This window comes from Trachurus trachurus (genome assembly GCF_905171665.1).
Source record: "Trachurus trachurus genome assembly, chromosome: 3".
Classification (NCBI taxonomy): Eukaryota; Metazoa; Chordata; class Actinopteri; order Carangiformes; family Carangidae; genus Trachurus; species Trachurus trachurus.
The window spans coordinates 12159812-12179118 of NC_139893.1; the positions used below are offsets into that span (position 1 = coordinate 12159812).

The 19307-nt window shown below is 40.5% G+C and overlaps 1 protein-coding gene across 1 annotated transcript in view; it reads left to right on the top strand.

Moving 5' to 3' along the window:
- Positions 1-19307, top strand: part of prtga (protogenin homolog a (Gallus gallus)) — a gene marked incomplete at both ends in the record, with an annotated part of 35252 nt that overhangs the window by 6611 nt on the left and 9334 nt on the right. Inside the window, 12 exons of the mRNA XM_084001533.1 lie at positions 2883-3027; positions 3146-3279; positions 3504-3800; positions 3900-4059; positions 4429-4676; positions 6430-6594; positions 8082-8387; positions 9751-9939; positions 16535-16630; positions 16748-16934; positions 17713-17840; positions 18084-18254. Coding sequence (XP_083857659.1) covers positions 2883-3027; positions 3146-3279; positions 3504-3800; positions 3900-4059; positions 4429-4676; positions 6430-6594; positions 8082-8387; positions 9751-9939; positions 16535-16630; positions 16748-16934; positions 17713-17840; positions 18084-18254 — 2226 coding nt within the window. The remainder of the gene's footprint in view (positions 1-2882; positions 3028-3145; positions 3280-3503; positions 3801-3899; positions 4060-4428; positions 4677-6429; positions 6595-8081; positions 8388-9750; positions 9940-16534; positions 16631-16747; positions 16935-17712; positions 17841-18083; positions 18255-19307) is intronic.

Sequence of the window (19307 nt, forward strand, 5' to 3'; positions counted from 1 at the left end):
GATGGCAGTGCTCGTTCTGTGTGGTCATGCATGGCTCTGCTTGAGTTGGGTGCGCGCTAGGATTTGTGGAGGTCAGAGGTGAGAGGTGAGATTGCTGGGAAGGGCAGATGGTCAGAACTATTTCTTCGTGCTTTTGGGGAATAGGCAGAGGTATTTACTCTGGGGTTAAGGGTTTTATGCTTATATTTACTTGTCTATTCTTGCTTTATAGTTACATTTTGATGTAGTAGAGGAATTGGAAAACATACTCTCTGTGAAAGTTAAAAACATTTTCATCATTTTAGTTAAGTAACACGGGAAAAATAGATAAATGAATAAGTAAAGACATACATGTAAAGTGAATCAAAGAACTTGATGTGATTGCCTTGATAATTTCAGCTGCACATTAGATGCCCTTTGGCAAACATCATTGCTCAAACCACAAGGTCAGGCTCCTATTTTCAGTTCAGAGTGCTCTGTCCACTGCTCGACAAAGCCTAGCAGCTATAGATTTTCCACCTTGTCTTAGTAGTTTATCAATAATCAATGATTATCCTGCTGTTTGTCAATCCAGCGTCATTTGACTGCACGAAAAGGCAAAGTAGAGAGGCAGAGGATCAGTGGAGCTAATCTCTCATGCCCTGCAGTCATATCACTTCAGTACACTAATGGCATTTTTGTAGGAGTCTGCGTTAAGGGGAAGGAGCATCTCTCTGCTTCTGTCTTCACACCAAACAACCACAAGGAGATTTAACTTGTTGTGGTCATGATAAAAAAAGATCTACAACACCAACCAAGACAGGATTTTCCCCAATACTTTTGGAAAAAAGTCATAAAAGTCATAATTCACTAAATGTCAAGCTGCTGTTTCACACCAGAACACCTGGCATCACTGCCCACACTGTCAGAGCCATCCATCACGGCCCCTGCTACACACACTACCGCGTTTTTATTACAGAGCAGGGATTTTCTCGAAAGCAAAGGGGTTACCTCAGTATGGTGTTGTGTGTCTTTGTGGAAAAAAAAACATACTCCAAAGCAGGGGAGTCAAACTCATTTCAGTTCAGGGGCCACAAACAGAGGCTATTTGATCTGAAGTGGGCCCGAAAAGTAAAATAATTGCATGGTAACCTATAAATAAAAAGAACTTTGAATTTTTCCCCTTTGTTTGTTCATATGTTTACAGCTAATAAACTATTCCTTTCACAAAACATATGATGAACAACTTGAAATTTCTTGTGCAATTTCAAATTTTCACACTTCAAATTCATCCTGAGGGGCCGGACTGGACCCTCTGATCCTAAATAGTAACAAACTCCTAATAAATAAACTCAGTTGCAGTAGGTGATGTGTAAATCATAAGCAAAGGATTATGTTTGTTTCATGGTTAGTGCCTCACTTCATATGCATGAAGATTGTGACCCACTGCTGCAGATGAAACTCTGGGTGGAAGCACAGAGGCTAAAAGAGCATTGCAGTGTGTTTGTTTATCCATTACTTAAGAGGTGATACTTTCATCCTGACAACAGGCGTCTTGAAGCAGACCTACTGAAGTTACAAGCAATTTGGTTGAATACACAGTTACACAACTTTATTTTTCTGCCCCAGTGAAAAATCCTTTTAGGTCTTATCGATTTCTCCATGTCCTGGATGTTTTGATCTATTTGTGGTAATGAACGTAATGTGAACATGCTGTGATTCTCAATGTTTTCTTTTTTTGGTGCTGTCAGTATTTGCGCTCTATCAGAACAGCAGTGCAATTGATTTCTTTTAACAAATGATTGATTTCAGGCTTCTGCAGCTTTTTGAGCACAGCGGGGGGGGATGGGACAACACTGTGTGACCTTTAATGGCTTTTAGGACTTTTATGGCCCAAGAGGAACCGCCGTCAAAGGGAGCATTTATTTGCAAAAAAAAGAGAGCTAAAACAACTTAAATCATTATAAAATGCATACACTTCTCCTGGCTGTTTGGTTCACTATAAAAGGCTTTATTGTGCTTCACGTCAGGCCTCATTTGCTTGCTGCTCAGCTGGCGGCTGACAGAGAAACCCTATCCACGCAGGATGTAACTGTTCCACTCCACTCATCACCTTCCTGCAGCACTCAGCAGGTCTGTAGCTTTAGGTAACAGGGATCTCTGTTTTCTGACGCCCACTGGATCTGACGGAGATGAATGGACGTTTGAAACGCGTCAATATGTTTGGAAAAACAGGGTGGTGTTTCAAAAATAGCATCTGTAAAAAAACATTGAAGAATTTTCTTATACTTATGATGATTTAATTCCTTAATCATATTTCTTGCTGGTTTAAGGGCTTTGGGCAGTCTGGTTGGGCGTTTTACTGATTTCATTATTGACTTCATGCCACAGATATGCTGTATTATGTTTAAGCAAGGTTTGAGACAACAAATGGAGCGAAATACAACACTGGCTTTCACAACAAAGTAACACCCCCAGGCAAAGGAGTTTCCTTTGACATTATCTTTTTTTTTTAAAAAGAAGAACATATTAGGGATAAAAACATGAATACTCTCTTGCTCTCGCTTTATATTCTGCCAGTACTACTTATTGCCTTTTGAAAAAGTTGTATTAATTGATTAATCGTTAATCGTACAAGCCATTATATACTATCACTCAGAGCCCAGGGCTAAGTCTGTGAATGATGTCTTTTGTTTGACCAACAGTCCGAGCCAAAGAGACACAGTTTACAATGATGTATGACTTAGAAAAGACAGGGAGTCCATACTCACATTTAAGAAGCAAATGTTTGACATTTCTGCTTGAGAGGTGACTGAAGCGATTAATCACTTATCTTAATAGTTACTAACAGTTATTTAGCTAACCAAATAATCAATGAATTGACCATGTAAAGTCTTTAATTGAAATTGTCTGTTTTGCTGCAGGTATCTCGTCTTTTGCAATCCAGCCAACGTCCATTGTGGTGATTGAAGGCTCAGTCGCCAGGTTTTCCTGCAAAATCAGTGCCCACCCTCCTCCCATCATCACTTGGGAGCACAATCGGGTCACGTTACCCCTCGCCACTGAAAGGTACGCACTCCTGTTGTTTTCAGTTTAACACCACGGTATTATTTTTGTATGTAGTTACTCTACAGTAGACTTTTTTTTTCAAAGCTGGACATGAAATGTATTCTCTAATGTCGCCCAGAATCACAGTCCTGCCCAGTGGCGTCCTTCAAATACACGGAGTGCAGCGGGCGGATGCTGGAAATTACCGCTGCATTGCCACCAACATTGCCAGTCGCCGGCGAAGCACTGAAGCCACGCTCACAGTCGCTCCAGGTGTGACACCTAGCTCTCTTGTTAAAATGTATTTTATAAAGAGCAAGACAGTGGGTTTTGTGCATATATGATTACCAAAATCTAGATTCAGGGAATATGGGATGGGAGCTTTTTTTGAATGGTGCAACCATATTTAAACAAATACTGCCATGGAACATATAAAGTTCATGTTGAATCTCCACAATCAAAACCACTGAAGCTTTTTCTTCCCTGTCTCTCTGCAGCTCCCACCCCCCAGTTTCCCCAGAGGCCGCGCATCATCGCTGGGCCACAGAACATTTCGGTGTCGCTGCACCAGAATGCCGTCCTGGAGTGCATGGCCACAGGCAATCCCCGACCTATCATCTCCTGGAGCCGAGCAGACAGCAAGTCCATTGATGTTTATAACACCAAAGTGTTGGGAAACGGCAATCTCATTATCACAGACATCAAGCGCCAGCACGGAGGAGTGTATATGTGCAGAGCCACAACTCCTGGCACACGAAACTACACCGTCGCCTCAGCCAACGTAACCGTTTTAGGTAAAGACATTCACTATTTAGATGTTTGGTTTTGATAATTCATGAATCAAAAGCTTCTTATATGTGTGCAAATGTCTCACTGTTGATGTTCTTCCAAAGCGCCACCATCGTTGGTGGAGTGGCCGGAGAGCCTGACGCGCCCCCGTGCCGGCACCGCCCGCTTTGTGTGTCAAGCTGACGGAGTCCCAACACCTCACATCACCTGGCTGAAGAACGGAGAGAAAGTTCACTCCAATGGTCGCATCAAGATGTACAACAGGTATCATTCTCCCCATTTTAAAGGATAATACCTGTAATTTCGCTTTATATGCACAGAGATGCAGAACTCTAACTCCCTTAAGCATGCAACACTATTGAGACTCATTTAACAGTCATTGTTGACCAATTTAAGACAATTGGGATTAATAATTCACTACCGTCCCTTTAGTAATAAGGAAACTGAATAATTTAAAGCAGTCTAGATGGGGTCTTCGCTGGTTTCCCTATAATTTACTCCTGTTTCTTTCTCAACTGCCCGTGCTCGTTAGAGGTAATTATTGATGACGACACTGTGGTAAAGGAGCCTCGGGATGAAACCATCTGTTTGCGTAATTCCTCATCTGTTTTTCTGTATGTGGTTTTTTTTCAGTAAACTGGTGATAAACCAGATCATTCCTGAGGATGATGCCATCTATCAATGCCAGGCGGAGAACGAGCAGGGATCAGTCCTATCCATGGCCAGGCTGATTGTGGTGATGTCGGAGGACCGTCCGAGTGCGCCCAGGAATATCCGAGCTGACACGGTGTCGAGCTCCGCCATCCTCCTGGCCTGGGAGAGGCCTCTCTATAACTCTGATAAAGTTATCGCTTACTCAGTGCACTACATGAAGGCAGAAGGTGAGTCATGAAGTGTTTTTTTGCACCATAAGGAAAACAAATTAGGAAGGAATGTGTTTAAACATAAAGACATTTTATGTTTAGGATCTTTACACCATCAGGTCTTCTAACGTGCGATAGTATCACGTCAGAGCAACGTTTAAACCAACAAATGCAGCAAAATACAAACTCCTATCACAGTAGAGAAAAAAATCAATGGACCAGGATTTCCTTTCTCTTTATCATTAAAACACAACGAGAATAAAATACATGTTTTATGTATTTGTCTTGCAAAATAATACATTTTCATTTTCAATCAAGACATTTTGTTGACCTAATCTTTATACAGTAGCCTTAGGAAACAGCAATTCAGGATCTAAAATTTTGCCTGCCTGTCTACTTAGTATAGGTATTAGCTAATCACGAGTTGTCCACTCTATGTTGGTGGGCAAAGGTAAAGAAAATGGAGCACTCCCTCAAAATGAGGTAGAACAATGGATTTTTCTTGACAAGCAGGACTTCGTCATCCAAAGACCGTAGCCCTGTGGAGTTTCAAGATCCATGGTCCCTTCCTCTTGGTTGATAAAATGCAGGATGCAGACAGAACTATTCACAAAAAGCACAACGGTCGCAGTGTGGCAGCAGAAAGGCCTGAAAGCCTTTCAGCTTCCCTGGGAACTCTCGCTGCTAACAAGAGTCACATTCAAACAATACAACATTTCAGGAAAAAAAACTCTAGCTTGTTCATTCAAGTACTGCACTTAATTATAATGCCACTGACTTCCATGGGGGGAGTGAGATCTACAGAATTCACTTGGTAAAAAAGAAACACCTGCTGGATTTTGTTGGGGATAAGGAGGTCAAAATAAAAGGAGCATGCTGAACAAAATCCCTCAGTTTTATTCTTGAATAACTGGAATCTTTCAAGGATTTTCTGTACTTGATTTAGACTTAGTGACACAATCTCCTTGTTCCCAGTCACAAAGAATGGCCGTTCATTGACATTGACAGAGTATCAGATTGTCAGCTCTGCACCTGAGGACGCAGACATAGAGGCTTGGCACTAATTGGAGGCTCTAACGAAAGGAAGAACTAATTAGTCTGTGTGTGATGGAGAGCCCAGAAGTGTGCATTCTGCGAGGGCAGTGGGAGATTTTGAATTAAACAGGAGGACAGACTTTGTTCGACTTTTTTAAGGGAGGCTTATTGACACATTCATAATGTGGAGAATGCTCTTTTGTTTAATTTCAAGTACCTTGTTTACCAGGCCAAAAGTAAGACCCGTTGCTTTAAATTTTAAGAAGGTTTTCTTAGCATTTCTGCCTTTTTAAATAAAGGTTGATGATAATAAAGATAGTGTGTGTGTGACATAAAGATGAATGTCACTTTATTTCACCAAATATTGCAGAAATAAACACAGTAGCTGTAAAATATTGTGTAGTAACATGATCATACTTGAAAAGGATTTTAGGCTAGAGTTAAAATTGTTGCGGACATGACGTTTATATTGATAACTCGCTATGAATGGACACAAGATGCATTTCCTCATACACATATTCATGATCATAAACACCAAAAGGTGTGTTACATTGCAACAATTATTTTGTCTGATGGGATGGGTTTTGATGTTGAACACCTTTCAGTGTTGCTAAAATATGCTTTAAGTTATTGAAATTGTTACGAAAGCTTCTCATCCTACTATTCATTGGTTCACATAAGATGATAAGAGGTCATAATCATTTCAACTTGTGTTATGATGTTGTCATTTATCCAGGATTAAACAACGAGGAATATCAGGTCGTCATTGGAAACGATACAACTCGCTACATTATTGACGACCTCGAGCCGGCTCGCAACTACACCTTCTACGTTGTTGCCTACATGCCGATGGGAGCCAGTCGCATGTCGGACCACGTGTTCCAGCACACGCTTGAGGATGGTGAGTCATAAACGTAGTGAAGACAATAGAGTTTATTCCATAGTAAAAAATAAAATGGGGAGGGAGAGTAGGAATTGATCTTTTAAAACTGTTAGACTCTGTTATTTCAGTGGGACCCCAGTGACCATTTGTTTATGAGACGTTTCATCCACAGTGAATTAGATTTGCTGTTAACATAAAAAATAATCAAATTGTTTGTATACAGATTTCTACATACGTATGTTATACTCATGCCCCAGGAGTATTATTGAACTCAAACCCCCTTTGTTCATAGTTTTAGCCTCTGGGTCAGACTGCCATGTGTTTGTTCTGCATGACTGAAGTTATTTAATGATATTACATAGATATCTGTGCTCAAGGTTTCCTTAGGTGAGCACTTTGTAAAGAAGATGTGATCAACATTCAATTAAATTAAATTAATTCACACCATTAATCATGTGTGTTCTCATTTTCACTTGTGTATATAATATAGTATAATATACATTTATATATACATACTATATATATATTTTATACAAATACAAACAAACTTAACACATGCACAATATTCTTACAGTCTTGCAGATTGGTATATCCTTCAATTATTATTCCAGTCCAGTATCATCGTATCGTACCCTTGTATCGGGTCCATTTTTTCCCATTTTCTGTCCAGTTGCGCTTCCTGTTGCCTCAGTATGTGTGTCAGTTTTTCCATTAAAAAGATTTCTTACACAATTGTTATCCAATGACCTTTCGTTGGTGGTGTTTCTCTTCCCCAGCTTTCTTGCTTGCCACCAGTAGTATTTTGATCAAATATCCGTCACTAGGAGTAACAGTTTTGTCTGAGAATTTACATTGATAAAGCACTAAACAGGTCTTAGGCACCCCATATGCTAATATTTGTTGTAGCTCCCTACGTGCAGCTGCTTACCACTTTTATATTTTTAAGTGGGATGCGTGGCTGTATAATATTGTGAGGATAGTCAATATCACAACAGCTGCAGCCACCATAATTTCTGTAGCCCTTCAGTTTCACGATCAGTTTGTGTTCGGATAAGATCCTTTATCATTTTATAGCGTAATATCACGGTGCTTTATATTCCCTGGAAAATTGATTGAAAAGCTGTTTGTGGATTAAATATCCAGACAGGGATGTCTGTTTCAGCTAATTCATCAAATTCAATGCTTCATAGGTCACGGTCATCTGTCATATTGATTCAAAAGTGCCATGAAAAAGTATTGCCCACATAATGGCCTAATTTAACCAGGGATATTCATGCAATTGATAGGGTGAAGGTATAAGGTTATAGTAGTCTGCAAAATTATATAGTCTTACTTTTTTTCATTGCCCAACCCTCGTTTTTATCTGCTCTCTCTTCTCCGCTGGCACAATATGTTAAAAATCTGAATATGAGACGTTTTTCATATCTTAATTTTTGTTCACACATGTAATTTCATGATTAAGGACTTTTGTTCAGTCTTAACTCTCCTGTTTTGTCTGTCCACAGTTCCCCTCCGCGCCCCTGAGCTCAGCCTCACCAGCCGAAGCCCCACAGACATCCAGGTTTCGTGGCAGCCTCTCCCAGACAAGCTCAGTCGTGGCCGAGTCTCTGCCTATCGTTTGTCCTATCGCACCAGCACTGAGAATACCGTCTCGCAGATAGAGCTGCCTGGGGAGAAGACCCACCACCTCCTGGAGGACTTGCAGCCTGACGCCATCTACCTCCTGCGTATTGTTGCTGCCACCAGCGTAGGGTGGGGTGAGCAGTCCGCCTGGACGTCTCACCGCACCCCAAAGGCCTCCAGTGCTCGAGGTACAACTTTAGAAAGATTTGTCGGTAACAGTTTATTTGACGCCTGAATGCATTATAACCTCATTATAATGAGTTATAATGCAGTTATAGCACTGTATAACTATAGTTATAAACACTCATAAATGATCATATATGTTATATGCTTTATAACAATAATAACACACTATAAAGCATTTTATCATGACTTATTATAATACGTTATAGTTGTTAGTAACTCGCTGACAATGCCCACATCGATAATGCATTATGAATATAGTTATAATGTGTTATAATTGGCTTATAAATGTGTATAACTATCATTATAAACACTCATAAATTATCATAATGCTTTATAACAATAAGCATACACACCATAGAGCATTTTATATAAGGTCAAGTATTATAATAGAGTTATAATGCTCTATAATGTGTTATGCTTATTGTTATAAAGCATTATGATCATTTATGAGTGTTTATAACTATAGTTATACAGTGCTATAACTGTATTATAACTCATTATAAGTATGATTATAATGCGTTATACAGATAGGCGTCAAAGTGTTATCGATTTGTCTTCATGATATCTGAAATAGCAGTGTGTAACTACAAATATGACATGACATTTTGTGATTTTTTCAGAATTTCAAATGTGCAGGCCCATTTAAAAAACAAATTAAAAAAAAAAAAAGAAGTTGACACAAAAATCAACATTATCACTGAACTCCTCAGTTTAAGCCATGGGTCAGAGCAAAGAGAGGAGCTTCCTCTAATAATCTTGTTAAGGCATTGCGTTTGTTACTCTATGACCTTTGCCCTCCACTGTCAGTGACACTGGAAGGGTTTCAGTCATGGGTCATAAAGGGAGCGACTCAGGCCTCCGGGTGGGAAAGAGTATATGGCTGTTTAGAGCTACATCTGAAGCTCTGAGGCGGGAGGAGGGGAGGATTCGTTTTTCCTGCCCATCTCTATTTCTCCCCCCGTCTCCAGTTTAAACTCACACAGGAGCCTTCGATTGGTAAACTCCATTCTCCTCATTCCTAAAATAAAAATGTGTGAAATCTCTCCCTTGACTATTAGTGTGGCCGTCTTTGGTCTGAGTGTGAAACAGCTGGTGAGGCATCAGATGGTAGTTTCACTTTTCAAAGTAAAAGCTCCTCCGTCCATCACGTAAACACTCGTCAACACGGTTTCAAGTTTTCTAAGAACAAGCGTTGACTTTGACGTCTTGTTTGCTGTAGATAAAACTCAGGAAGTATCACGATAATTTGCTGTAGCACAGTATGAAAATGAAAAAAATGCCGGCAGCCTCATTTATTTTAATTTACAGAGCGATATCTCAATGAAACTGTCATGTAAAACGTTCTTCTGAATCTTTTCTCAACAGTTCCTACGGCTCCCGAGCTCAGTTTGGAGCCTTTAAACTGCACCACTATTTTGGTGAGCTGGAAGTTGGCACCCAGAAACTCAGCTGGCGTACAAGGCTACAGACTCTTCTACCACGAGGAGAGCCAACCGGAGAACGCCCCGGTTCAGCTACGAGCCTTGGATAACAGACACACCATCGGAGGCCTCGGTGAGTTTTGTTTTACATCATTTTCCCAAAGAGATTCACTTCGAACCTGCGTCTTTTAACAGTAAAGTTACGTTGTCCAAGCTCATAAAGTCTTTGGTGTAATAATAGGTCATGGTGGAAAAATGTGGTTAAAAGAAGGAGCATCGGGTGACGGCCGAGCTTATGAGTGATTAAAGGGATACTTCACCCGAGTTATCAAAATGCTTTGGAGTTCCAGGGGGGGTCCGGCTGGCAACGGATTTTCATATAATGGCGGCGGATAGAGTTCACTTTTGAATCGTCCAAAACACACACTATGAAACATCCAGATACCTCCATACTGCTCGTCCGTACTGACCCAAGTGTCCTGAAGCCGCCACATGAAAAAGTTGTTGGGAAAAAATGTATTTGATCTTTGTTTTTAGCCTTGTTTTAGCAGTAGCTCCCAGTGGCTCTGTTGATGTTTGTGCGAGATGTTCGTTCATTGTTGTAAACCAATGGATGTAAACACGGAAGAACATCTCACAGCAAATCTCACGCAGCCGCTGGGAGCTACTGCTACAACAAGACTAGAAACAGAGATCAAATTAATTTTTTCCGAACAACTTTTTCATGTGGCGGCTTCAGGACACCTGGGTCAGTACGGACGAGCAGTATGGAGGTATCTGGATGTTTCATCGTGTGTGTTTTGGACGATTCAAAAGTGAACTCAATCCACCGCCATTATATGAAAATTCGTTGCCAGCCGGACCCCCCCTGGAACTCCAAAAGCATTTTGATAACTCAGAAAGTTCTCCGAGTGAATTATTGATTTTGGGTGAAGTATTCCTTTAATTAGCTTAAGTCTTGTCATGTGTTGGTCAGAGCTTCATGAAGCGTGGAATAGAACAGCAACACATCCCACTTCCATGACCCCCAACCTCTGTCCAGAGATCTAGTGTGTGTGTGTGTGTGTGTGTGTGTGTGTGTGTGTGTGTGTGTGTGTGTGTGTGTGTGTGTGTGTGTGTGTGTGTGTGTGTGTGTGTGTGTGTGTGTGTGTGTGTGTGTGTGTGTGTGTGTCTTCCAGCAGCTGCTGATGTGTTTGGGGCATATCACAGCTCTTCTGGCCTTTAGGTCAGATTCATTTTGGCTTTTTTTGTTTGGGAGAGGAGAGGGGGCTCAGGCCAATGCAGCGGACAACTGACCATCTGTGGCCAGAGGGGTCAACCAGGTGGTCAGCAGCTGACTTGTAAATCAGGAAGTTCAGCGCTGGAACAGGATCACAAAGAGAGAGAGAGAGTAAGAGAGAGAGAGAGAGACGAGGAGGAACTATAAATTACTATAGGTGTTAACTCCAACTCCTGCAGGCATTTAGTTAGTTAGATATTTAGTTCAATAGTTTAAGCTGTTATTTTGACCGATGCTAACAACTACTGCTGATATAATTCATTTAAATTCTTCCATATGATGTAATTTTATTGGCATATAATGATTGTATTGTTGTTAATAATAGTAAAGTCGTAGCAGTTCATAAAAGTCACATGGATGTTTTTTTTTCCCCCTCAAAGTTCCTTCTTCCTTAATCAGATCGATCTGAATAATGAATAAATGTGCGAAGAAGAGGAAGTTATCAGCTGATTAAATTATTAAGGCAATCAGCAAGATTAGCTTCGGACATCAAAAACAGAGCTTTAGCTGAATAAAAAAGAATGATCTTTTTGTTCCTCTTTGATAAAGGAGCATTGCAGGGCTGTGTTGTGAAGAGAGGGGAGCTGTTTTGTGGAGGCTGATTTACTATGTGTTTTATGACTGCTTTGAGCGGTGTTGCTGGAGGAGCATTGACATCAAAGACTCTCATTGTGTTTGGCTTGGAGAGCCACAAAGATAGTTTATTAGCCAGGGCATTAAGGAAATGCAGCCTCTCACCAACTGAGCTGTGGGCCAAACAATGAGCTGGTCTTGTGAGCTCACTATCTTGCTGGTCTGAGATCTTTTTCTCATGAATTAGCTGCAGAACTGAGGAGCATGAGGGGAGAGGTGCAAAGTGAAGTATCTGACCTGTGTGCCAACATCCTGCAGCAGAGAAAGCTGTGCTGCAGGAATCTGACTAAATGTCTTTGAAGCTTTTTTTTTTTTTTTTTTTTTTACCATTACTTCCTTCTTAAAGACATTACTTTTGATTATCATGGCTGCAGCACCATTTGTCAAACGCGAGACACGTGTATTGATATGGCAGAATTCAAATACCTTAGATTAAAATTGTACTTGAAAAACTTGAAAAGCTTGAAAAATGAGTACAAGAAATTTAAACATTTCTGAAAAATTGGGCAATCCTGATATGAATCTATGCCAAATGCTAAAAGCTAATCTGACAGTAACACAAAAGATGACAAGATATAAAGTCGGTGAACTCACTTAATAGTAAGAGTGAATCAATTTGCGCAAGTTTGTGGTTTCTTGCCAATGCATGTCATTTTTAATTTGCATGAGGAAGAAAGGTAGCTATTTCTTTGAGAAGTTGCATTTTAAAAGGCTCCTTTCGACTCAACGGTAACTTCTCTGTATCCAGAATGGTTATTTACTGTATTAGCTGTTAAGACAGTTATTGAACTAATTAATTATGAATGAATGCAGCGATGTCTCAGCTGCTTTTACCCAGTTTAAGTTGTTCACTTCAAGTAATGGCAGCTGAATTAAGAGGTCTTTGGTTGATTCATTTTTCTCTGTTGTTTTCTGTGCTTTAATACACAGAAAGTTAAACTGTGAATTATTTCATAGATTTTTAAATGTCTGTTCCTATTGCTCCTACTTCCTGCACGTCTATGCTTCAACTATTTACAGTGTATCCAGATATTCCACATTATCTTCAAGACTACCAAAATGCTCAATGTTGATTATCTCAGCAGGGGATCCTGCAAATTAAATCTGCTTGTACAGTAAATTGCATTTCCTATAATTGCTGAAATGTTGTACACAGCAGCCATCCCCTTTTTTGCCAATAGCATTGATTTCTAAACTATCAACTGCAACAAAACTGGATACTGTGCATCCAGCTCCGTGTACAGCAGCAGAGGAACATGCTCTGAGTCGCAGTTAAATTATCGCTTATGACGATTCGGATGATTGAAAGCACACCCTGGGAGACAGGAATGTGTGTGTGAGGGGCTCCGGTCGGGTATAAATGACACAGAGATGTGACCTTCCCTTACATGTGTACTCTCTGCACGGCCCATGAGGGGAACATGTTGTCGTAGTCGGGGTTTAAATACCTCTCATACCTGTTGGCACCAGGCAGAGCTGTGTGCACAACTGTAGATTTATCTGCAGTTGTGCACACGACATTTTAAAAAGGTCATTTTTACTTGTATGTGTGTGCGTGTGTGTGTGTTGATTTGTGTGAGTAAGGGCAAAAGAGAGAGAGGGGGGGGGGGGGAGGAGAGAGAGATGATAGATGCTGGTGTGAGGGTTCATACAGGAGTTGACATTTATGGCCCCTGTTCAGGCCTGGTTTGCTGCAGCCTGGGGGGCCTTTTGCAAGGCTCAACAAAACCTCAGAGGCCAACAGGATCTGCATTTTGGCTGTAAAAAAGGGTCACTACAAATGGTTCAAATATGTCTTAAATACAAACAGCATAATTTATGGGAAAAGGGCCATGTGGGATTTCTCTCCCGGGGAAGGACTCCGCTTCAGGAATAACACGTACAGTTCATTGCAGCACATGTCCTAATACATTTAGTGTACAGAAGTTTGTTTCCAATACTCTATCAAGTCATGCTGAAACAATCTTCTGATCAATTGACAGTTTATTGGCAGCTATTTTGATCGTCAGTTAATTTAGTTAAACCCAAAATGCCAAATATAAGTATTTCCAGAAGTGTAAATGTAGATAGATCGGCTGCTGTTGTCAGTTTTGCATCACTGTAAAATTAATATAATTTGATTTTCTACCAGTAAACAAGAAAAGACGTAGATGGTACAGATGGAAAAGTCACACTCACTCACATTAGACTCTGTTTCTAATTTTGCTCTTGTTTGTTTGTGTGCACCACAGGAGATAATAATAACTGGTGACTTTTAGGACTCGGTAACACTACTGTTTCACAAGTTCCCGATTCGATTCGATATTGATTCATTTAGAGATATTTCCGTTTTGACACCAATTTGCTTGGTTATGAAAGAGATTTATCACAAAACTAATGTTGCAAATTGTACAAAGATGGAAACTCTCTAACCTGGTTTATAATTTATGTATTGGTAACGCTTTATAATAAGTACACACTTTTAAGCATTAGTTAAGCCTTAATAAATACTGAATTCTTCATTTATAGCACATTCATACTCATTAGTATGTAGTTTATAAATACAGTTAGTGCTTATCAATGATGAGTAAAGCATTTTTAACTCTGTTTATAAACTACATACTAATGAGTATTCATGCGTTATAAATGAAGAATTCAGTATTTATTAAGGCTTAACTAATGCTTAATAGTGTGTACTTATTATAAAGTGTTAACATGACAGATTACAGAAGTAAACAGTGCAACGGCATACATTAAAAGATCAATCTAATCGGATCTTTCAGATGAAGATCTATTTAAACGGGATAATCATATCTAAATGTTGTCGAGAGCTTCAGGTGTCAACAACAAATCTGTCCACTGTGTTGTTTCTCTTATCAGAGCACTGCGTCATCCCCCATTAGGTTTCATTTTATTCTGACTCTTGGTGTTTCCCTGTTTTTCCACTCACTTCCTCTGCTTGACCCTCCCCCTTCAGAGCGAGCGCCGTAACCCTCCTCCTTTTGCAGGATTTAGCTTGCCAAGATTCCATGTCAAAGGTCGTGGCCCAGATGTCACAGCTTCCCCCCTCGCAGAGCTCCTCTCTCGCATAATTACGGCACATCCATTGTACTGTGGGGCTGTGGAGAGGTGCACGCTACATGCCTGCTCCTCTTTAGAGGTGGACAGGCTCAACAAACCGCTCAGAAAGTTTGGACAAGAGAGCGTAGTTTGTACTAAAGTTACACAGACTTTGTGATTTCATTTATCTTGTTGCAAAGATGTACTCAAACAAAGTTACTTGTTTTAATGCCGATCATCAAACTTTTATTTGCTTCCCAGAAATTCATCATTAGTATGTTAATTAAATATTTTTGCTTAGTCTTTACTGTTAATGGAAAAAAAATGGCTGCTCAAGATTCAGGCAATGCAAAAAAGAAACTCATCTCATATTCCACAGCCATGACCCCAGATTCTTTCAAAGTTTTATCTCGGCCTGACCTGCTAGCCCTGCTCTGGCTCCACTGAAACTCCTCAGGGCTGCATGGGGGGTGGGAGTAGCTCGACTTAACCCCCCCCTCCTCCCAAAAAACCTCCCAATAACCTCTGTGAACACCGATTCATCTCCTGTGGTCTTCCTCTTCTCCGAGCCCCCTAAATGTCTCAAACTTTAATAGAAAGACTTTTAGAGATAAGGTGAAGATGGTTTGTGTTTGATGCAAATGTCAAGTTTGATATTTCTGGAAGGTTAAAATAACAACATGCCTGCAAACACTGGATTAGACTGACATCTACGTACATGTATAATCCAGCATTTTAACCAGTCAACAGTTGATATTCACTGACTACTACTAGATTTTACCGCTGCCATTTTATTAACACATTCTACGTAATTTATCAATTTCATTTTCATTTCATTTTGTTCCAGCCATAAACATACCAAAACACAACACTTTCTTATTCCCTGGTTGGAAAGGAGCAGGGACAAGATACATCTTATATTGCCTGCCCTTCACTCATTATGTAATTATTCTGAAATATTCTGTGACTGAGCAACAGTCTTAGAATATAGTAAACAAACAAAACAAAGTTTCAATCTGACATTTTTTCATTAATAAGTCATTAATTACATTCTGATTGTTATTTCTTTTAACATTTTCTTGAATTGGAATATATTTGTACAGATCTTGAGATCATTGCCACAGTTTCTCTCAATGACTCACAATATAATACATGCAACATTTAAATCGGACCCTCGTCATTATTCTTTTAAGGGGTAAAAGGGACATTTGGTCAAATGGCTTTTGTTCAAGAGTTTCTTCAGGGTCACTGAAGCCTAGAACTGCTGTTGACCGTCAGCCGTGTCCTTCCCAGGGGATTTTGTCCGTCAATTTAACCCCCAGATTGTGGACCTAAATAGGTGGCGGCTGACCACTGACCAGCAGGCCTGACCGGGGCTGGAGAGAGGCTGGGTCTTTTTTATTTGCACTGAAAAGACTTGGTGACAGGGTGATGGATAGTGCAGCGGCGGCTCTTGTGCTCTGCTGCAGAAACTGACCAAAGGACTCACGACACCGAGCATCTGTCAGGCCGCCGCCTCACCTCTTGTTCCCACCACATTATCAAACCCGAAAAACCTCTCTGACCCCACACCTACGCACTTCTAGTCCAGCACTACTTCACGTAGCGCCGCCCTGCTGCTTCCTGTAGTAACCACAACATCATCTGGCATTGTGATGAATTATAACCAGATGGGATCAGAGAGTCCAAATAGACCAAGAAGTTTGTTTTTCACATTTTACATGATGTTTAATTTACACATTTTGGTTTTTCTCTCTCTGTCTCTATCTCAATGAAGACCCAAGGAAGAAGTACCACGTTAAACTTCTGGCTTACAATTTTGTCGGAGATGGCTACCAGGCTGATCAGACTATCAGCACCCCTGGATGCGTCTGTAAGTCTCACAATAATACTTAAAAAACAAAATTCATTTGCATACTATACATTATGATAGTGCTGCTTTTATTTGCTGCAGTTGGCATGAAACCATTATTGTCCATGTGTCTCTCAGCTGTTCGAGATCGCCTCGTGCCGCCTCCGCCACCTCCACACAACGTGAACGCCAAGGCTAACAGCTCGTCCGCCGTGTTTCTGCACTGGGGCCGACCGGCCTTCACCTCCAGCAACGCGGTCAACTACACCGTCCGCTGCAACCCAGTGGGCCTCCAGAACGCCTCGCTGGTGCTCTACCTGCAGACGTGAGAACTTCTTGTTAACGCTTAAGGCTTCTTTCATTTAAAGCAGCGTTACCAGGTTCATGTGGCAGAGAAAAGAAATATGAGACTAGATGATTAAAACATGCACCTGTGTGTTTTGCACGGCTAACTGCATGATAGCTTAGTGCCGATGCCATAGATCAGACCTTATCTCGACACAATCTTCTCTTGCTGGCAGTAGTTTATGACAACAGCATAAAATCAGCTAAATAATAATAATAATACTTTTATTTATAAAGCACTTATCAAAAGCAATGTTACAATATGCTTTTACGAGACAATAAAATAAATAACAAAATAAGATAAAAACAATAAAGATCGTAGAAACCAGGCAAAACAGAACAAAGTAAAAACAATCCAAGTATGAAAAGATGAAAAGAAAATAGAGGATACAATGATTATGTATCATAGAAGGCCATTCGATAAGTCTAACTTCATGTCAACCACTTGTTCTGGTAAAGTTTACAGGTCACTAGTATTTCTGTGTTGTCCAGTCCCGCCACCCTCACTGCTAGCACAGCTCTATGTCACCATCTATTGGCCGTTTCTAAAGGGGCAGTTCACCCCAAACACCAAGTAAATGATGAGCAGGATGAGCAGAATTGTGAAATTCAAGAGAGACATGTCAAAGAAACTTTGACCAAAGTAAAATTGACTGAATTTTATCAGTATGACGTGCACATGCACAATCCACATCTTTTAAACCTCAGCAAATCACTGAACTGGTCCTTTAAGCATGTGTCATGTCTTGACTCTGCAGGAATGAACAAAACCTCCTGGTGCGAGATCTGGAGCCAAACACCAAATATGAATTTGCGATTCGTCTCCACATTGATCAGCTGTCCAGTCCCTGGAGCCCCGTCGTCTATCAGAGCACGTTCCCTGAAGGTGAGAACTAAAACATTTAATATCATTGACTGTTCACTGTGTACTCTGTATGAAGTGTCTGTTTTTATTTGATTTTGATGAGGCTGCACTACATACTGATGCTGTTTTGTGAGGAAAATGAATTTTTTTCTTCATTTCTAGTTAGTGTGAACATGTCAAAGTTCACAATTATGAAAAGATGCCCTCTCTTAGTGTCCATAGTGTTTTTATTTGACCATATTCTTTCCATCCATCTACACACAGCTCCCATGCTTCCTCCTTCCAATGTGAAAGCGACTCTGATCGAGGTGGACACCGCGCTGGTTTCGTGGAAACCCCCAGATGAACCCAACTTATCAGTGACACACTACACAATCCTGTACGCCTCCAGACATGAATGGATAGCCGGTGAATGGCAAGTGCTGCAAAGAGAAGGTGAGGAGGAGGAGAGAGTGAAAAGAGAAAGTGTGAGAGAAAGAGGTTACACAGATGTGAAGGGGACGGAGACACACAAAAGACTCTTCTCCTGTCGAAGATAAAAAAAGGTCCATTGGAAATCAGTAATTCATCGTCCAGTCCATGTCTCTGTTCATTGTGATCTCTGAATGGTGCCAGGACAGGTCAAGCTCACTCTGGTTCGGCGTTTTGACCCTTTACAAACAAAGACCACAAATTCCCATCAGCAGTGCAGCAGAGTCAAAAACACTTATTAGTCTTCTATTCTCAGGTGTTGATCTTTGATTTGCATTTGGTCCAGGGATCAACAAAATATAGATGAATCCAGCTTTAAATTCATTGTAAATAAGCAAGACACAGGCAACTGCTATATTAGAGTTTGTACATTACATCTCGTTGCATTGTGTTTATAACTATGCAGAAGAGAATACAGGTATGAACAAATGAACAATCCTACATAAGTCTTGGTAAATCAAACATTTGCCTCCGAAACAAGAGTCAGTAACTATAAAGCTGTTGTTGTATCTGGTTTGTGAGTGAGCGTAGGATTTTTTAAGTGCTGATAACTCAAAAACAGGAAAGACACAGAACTTTTACTCTTTACTGCCATCCAAGGGGTCAAAAGTAAAGCCGATCACAAAAAGCCCCTCCAACTCAGCCCAGCCCCCTATCACTTCAAACCGAACACCCCTCCCCCTTCGGTTGCTGGTTTGGACACTGGGTGATACTGGACAGGGGAATGTGTATGGCTCTGATCCCCTGACCCCACCCCAGGCTGCTCCCACATATCAGCTCTCAGCAGAGAACCGTGTTTTTATTGGTTGTGTGTTTCACTTAATCAGAAAGTCACAATTAGAAGCTGAACAATTGTCCAACCAAAAAAGCTAAGAAAAACACAGCAACATTTAAACAAACGGAGCTATATATTGTTTTGTTATTTAAGATAAACTCTCTTGTCCTTTGGACGGAGCTATGAGCTGTTGTTTCCAGTCTTTGAAAAACAAAATGATGATTTGCAGCTTGATATTATTA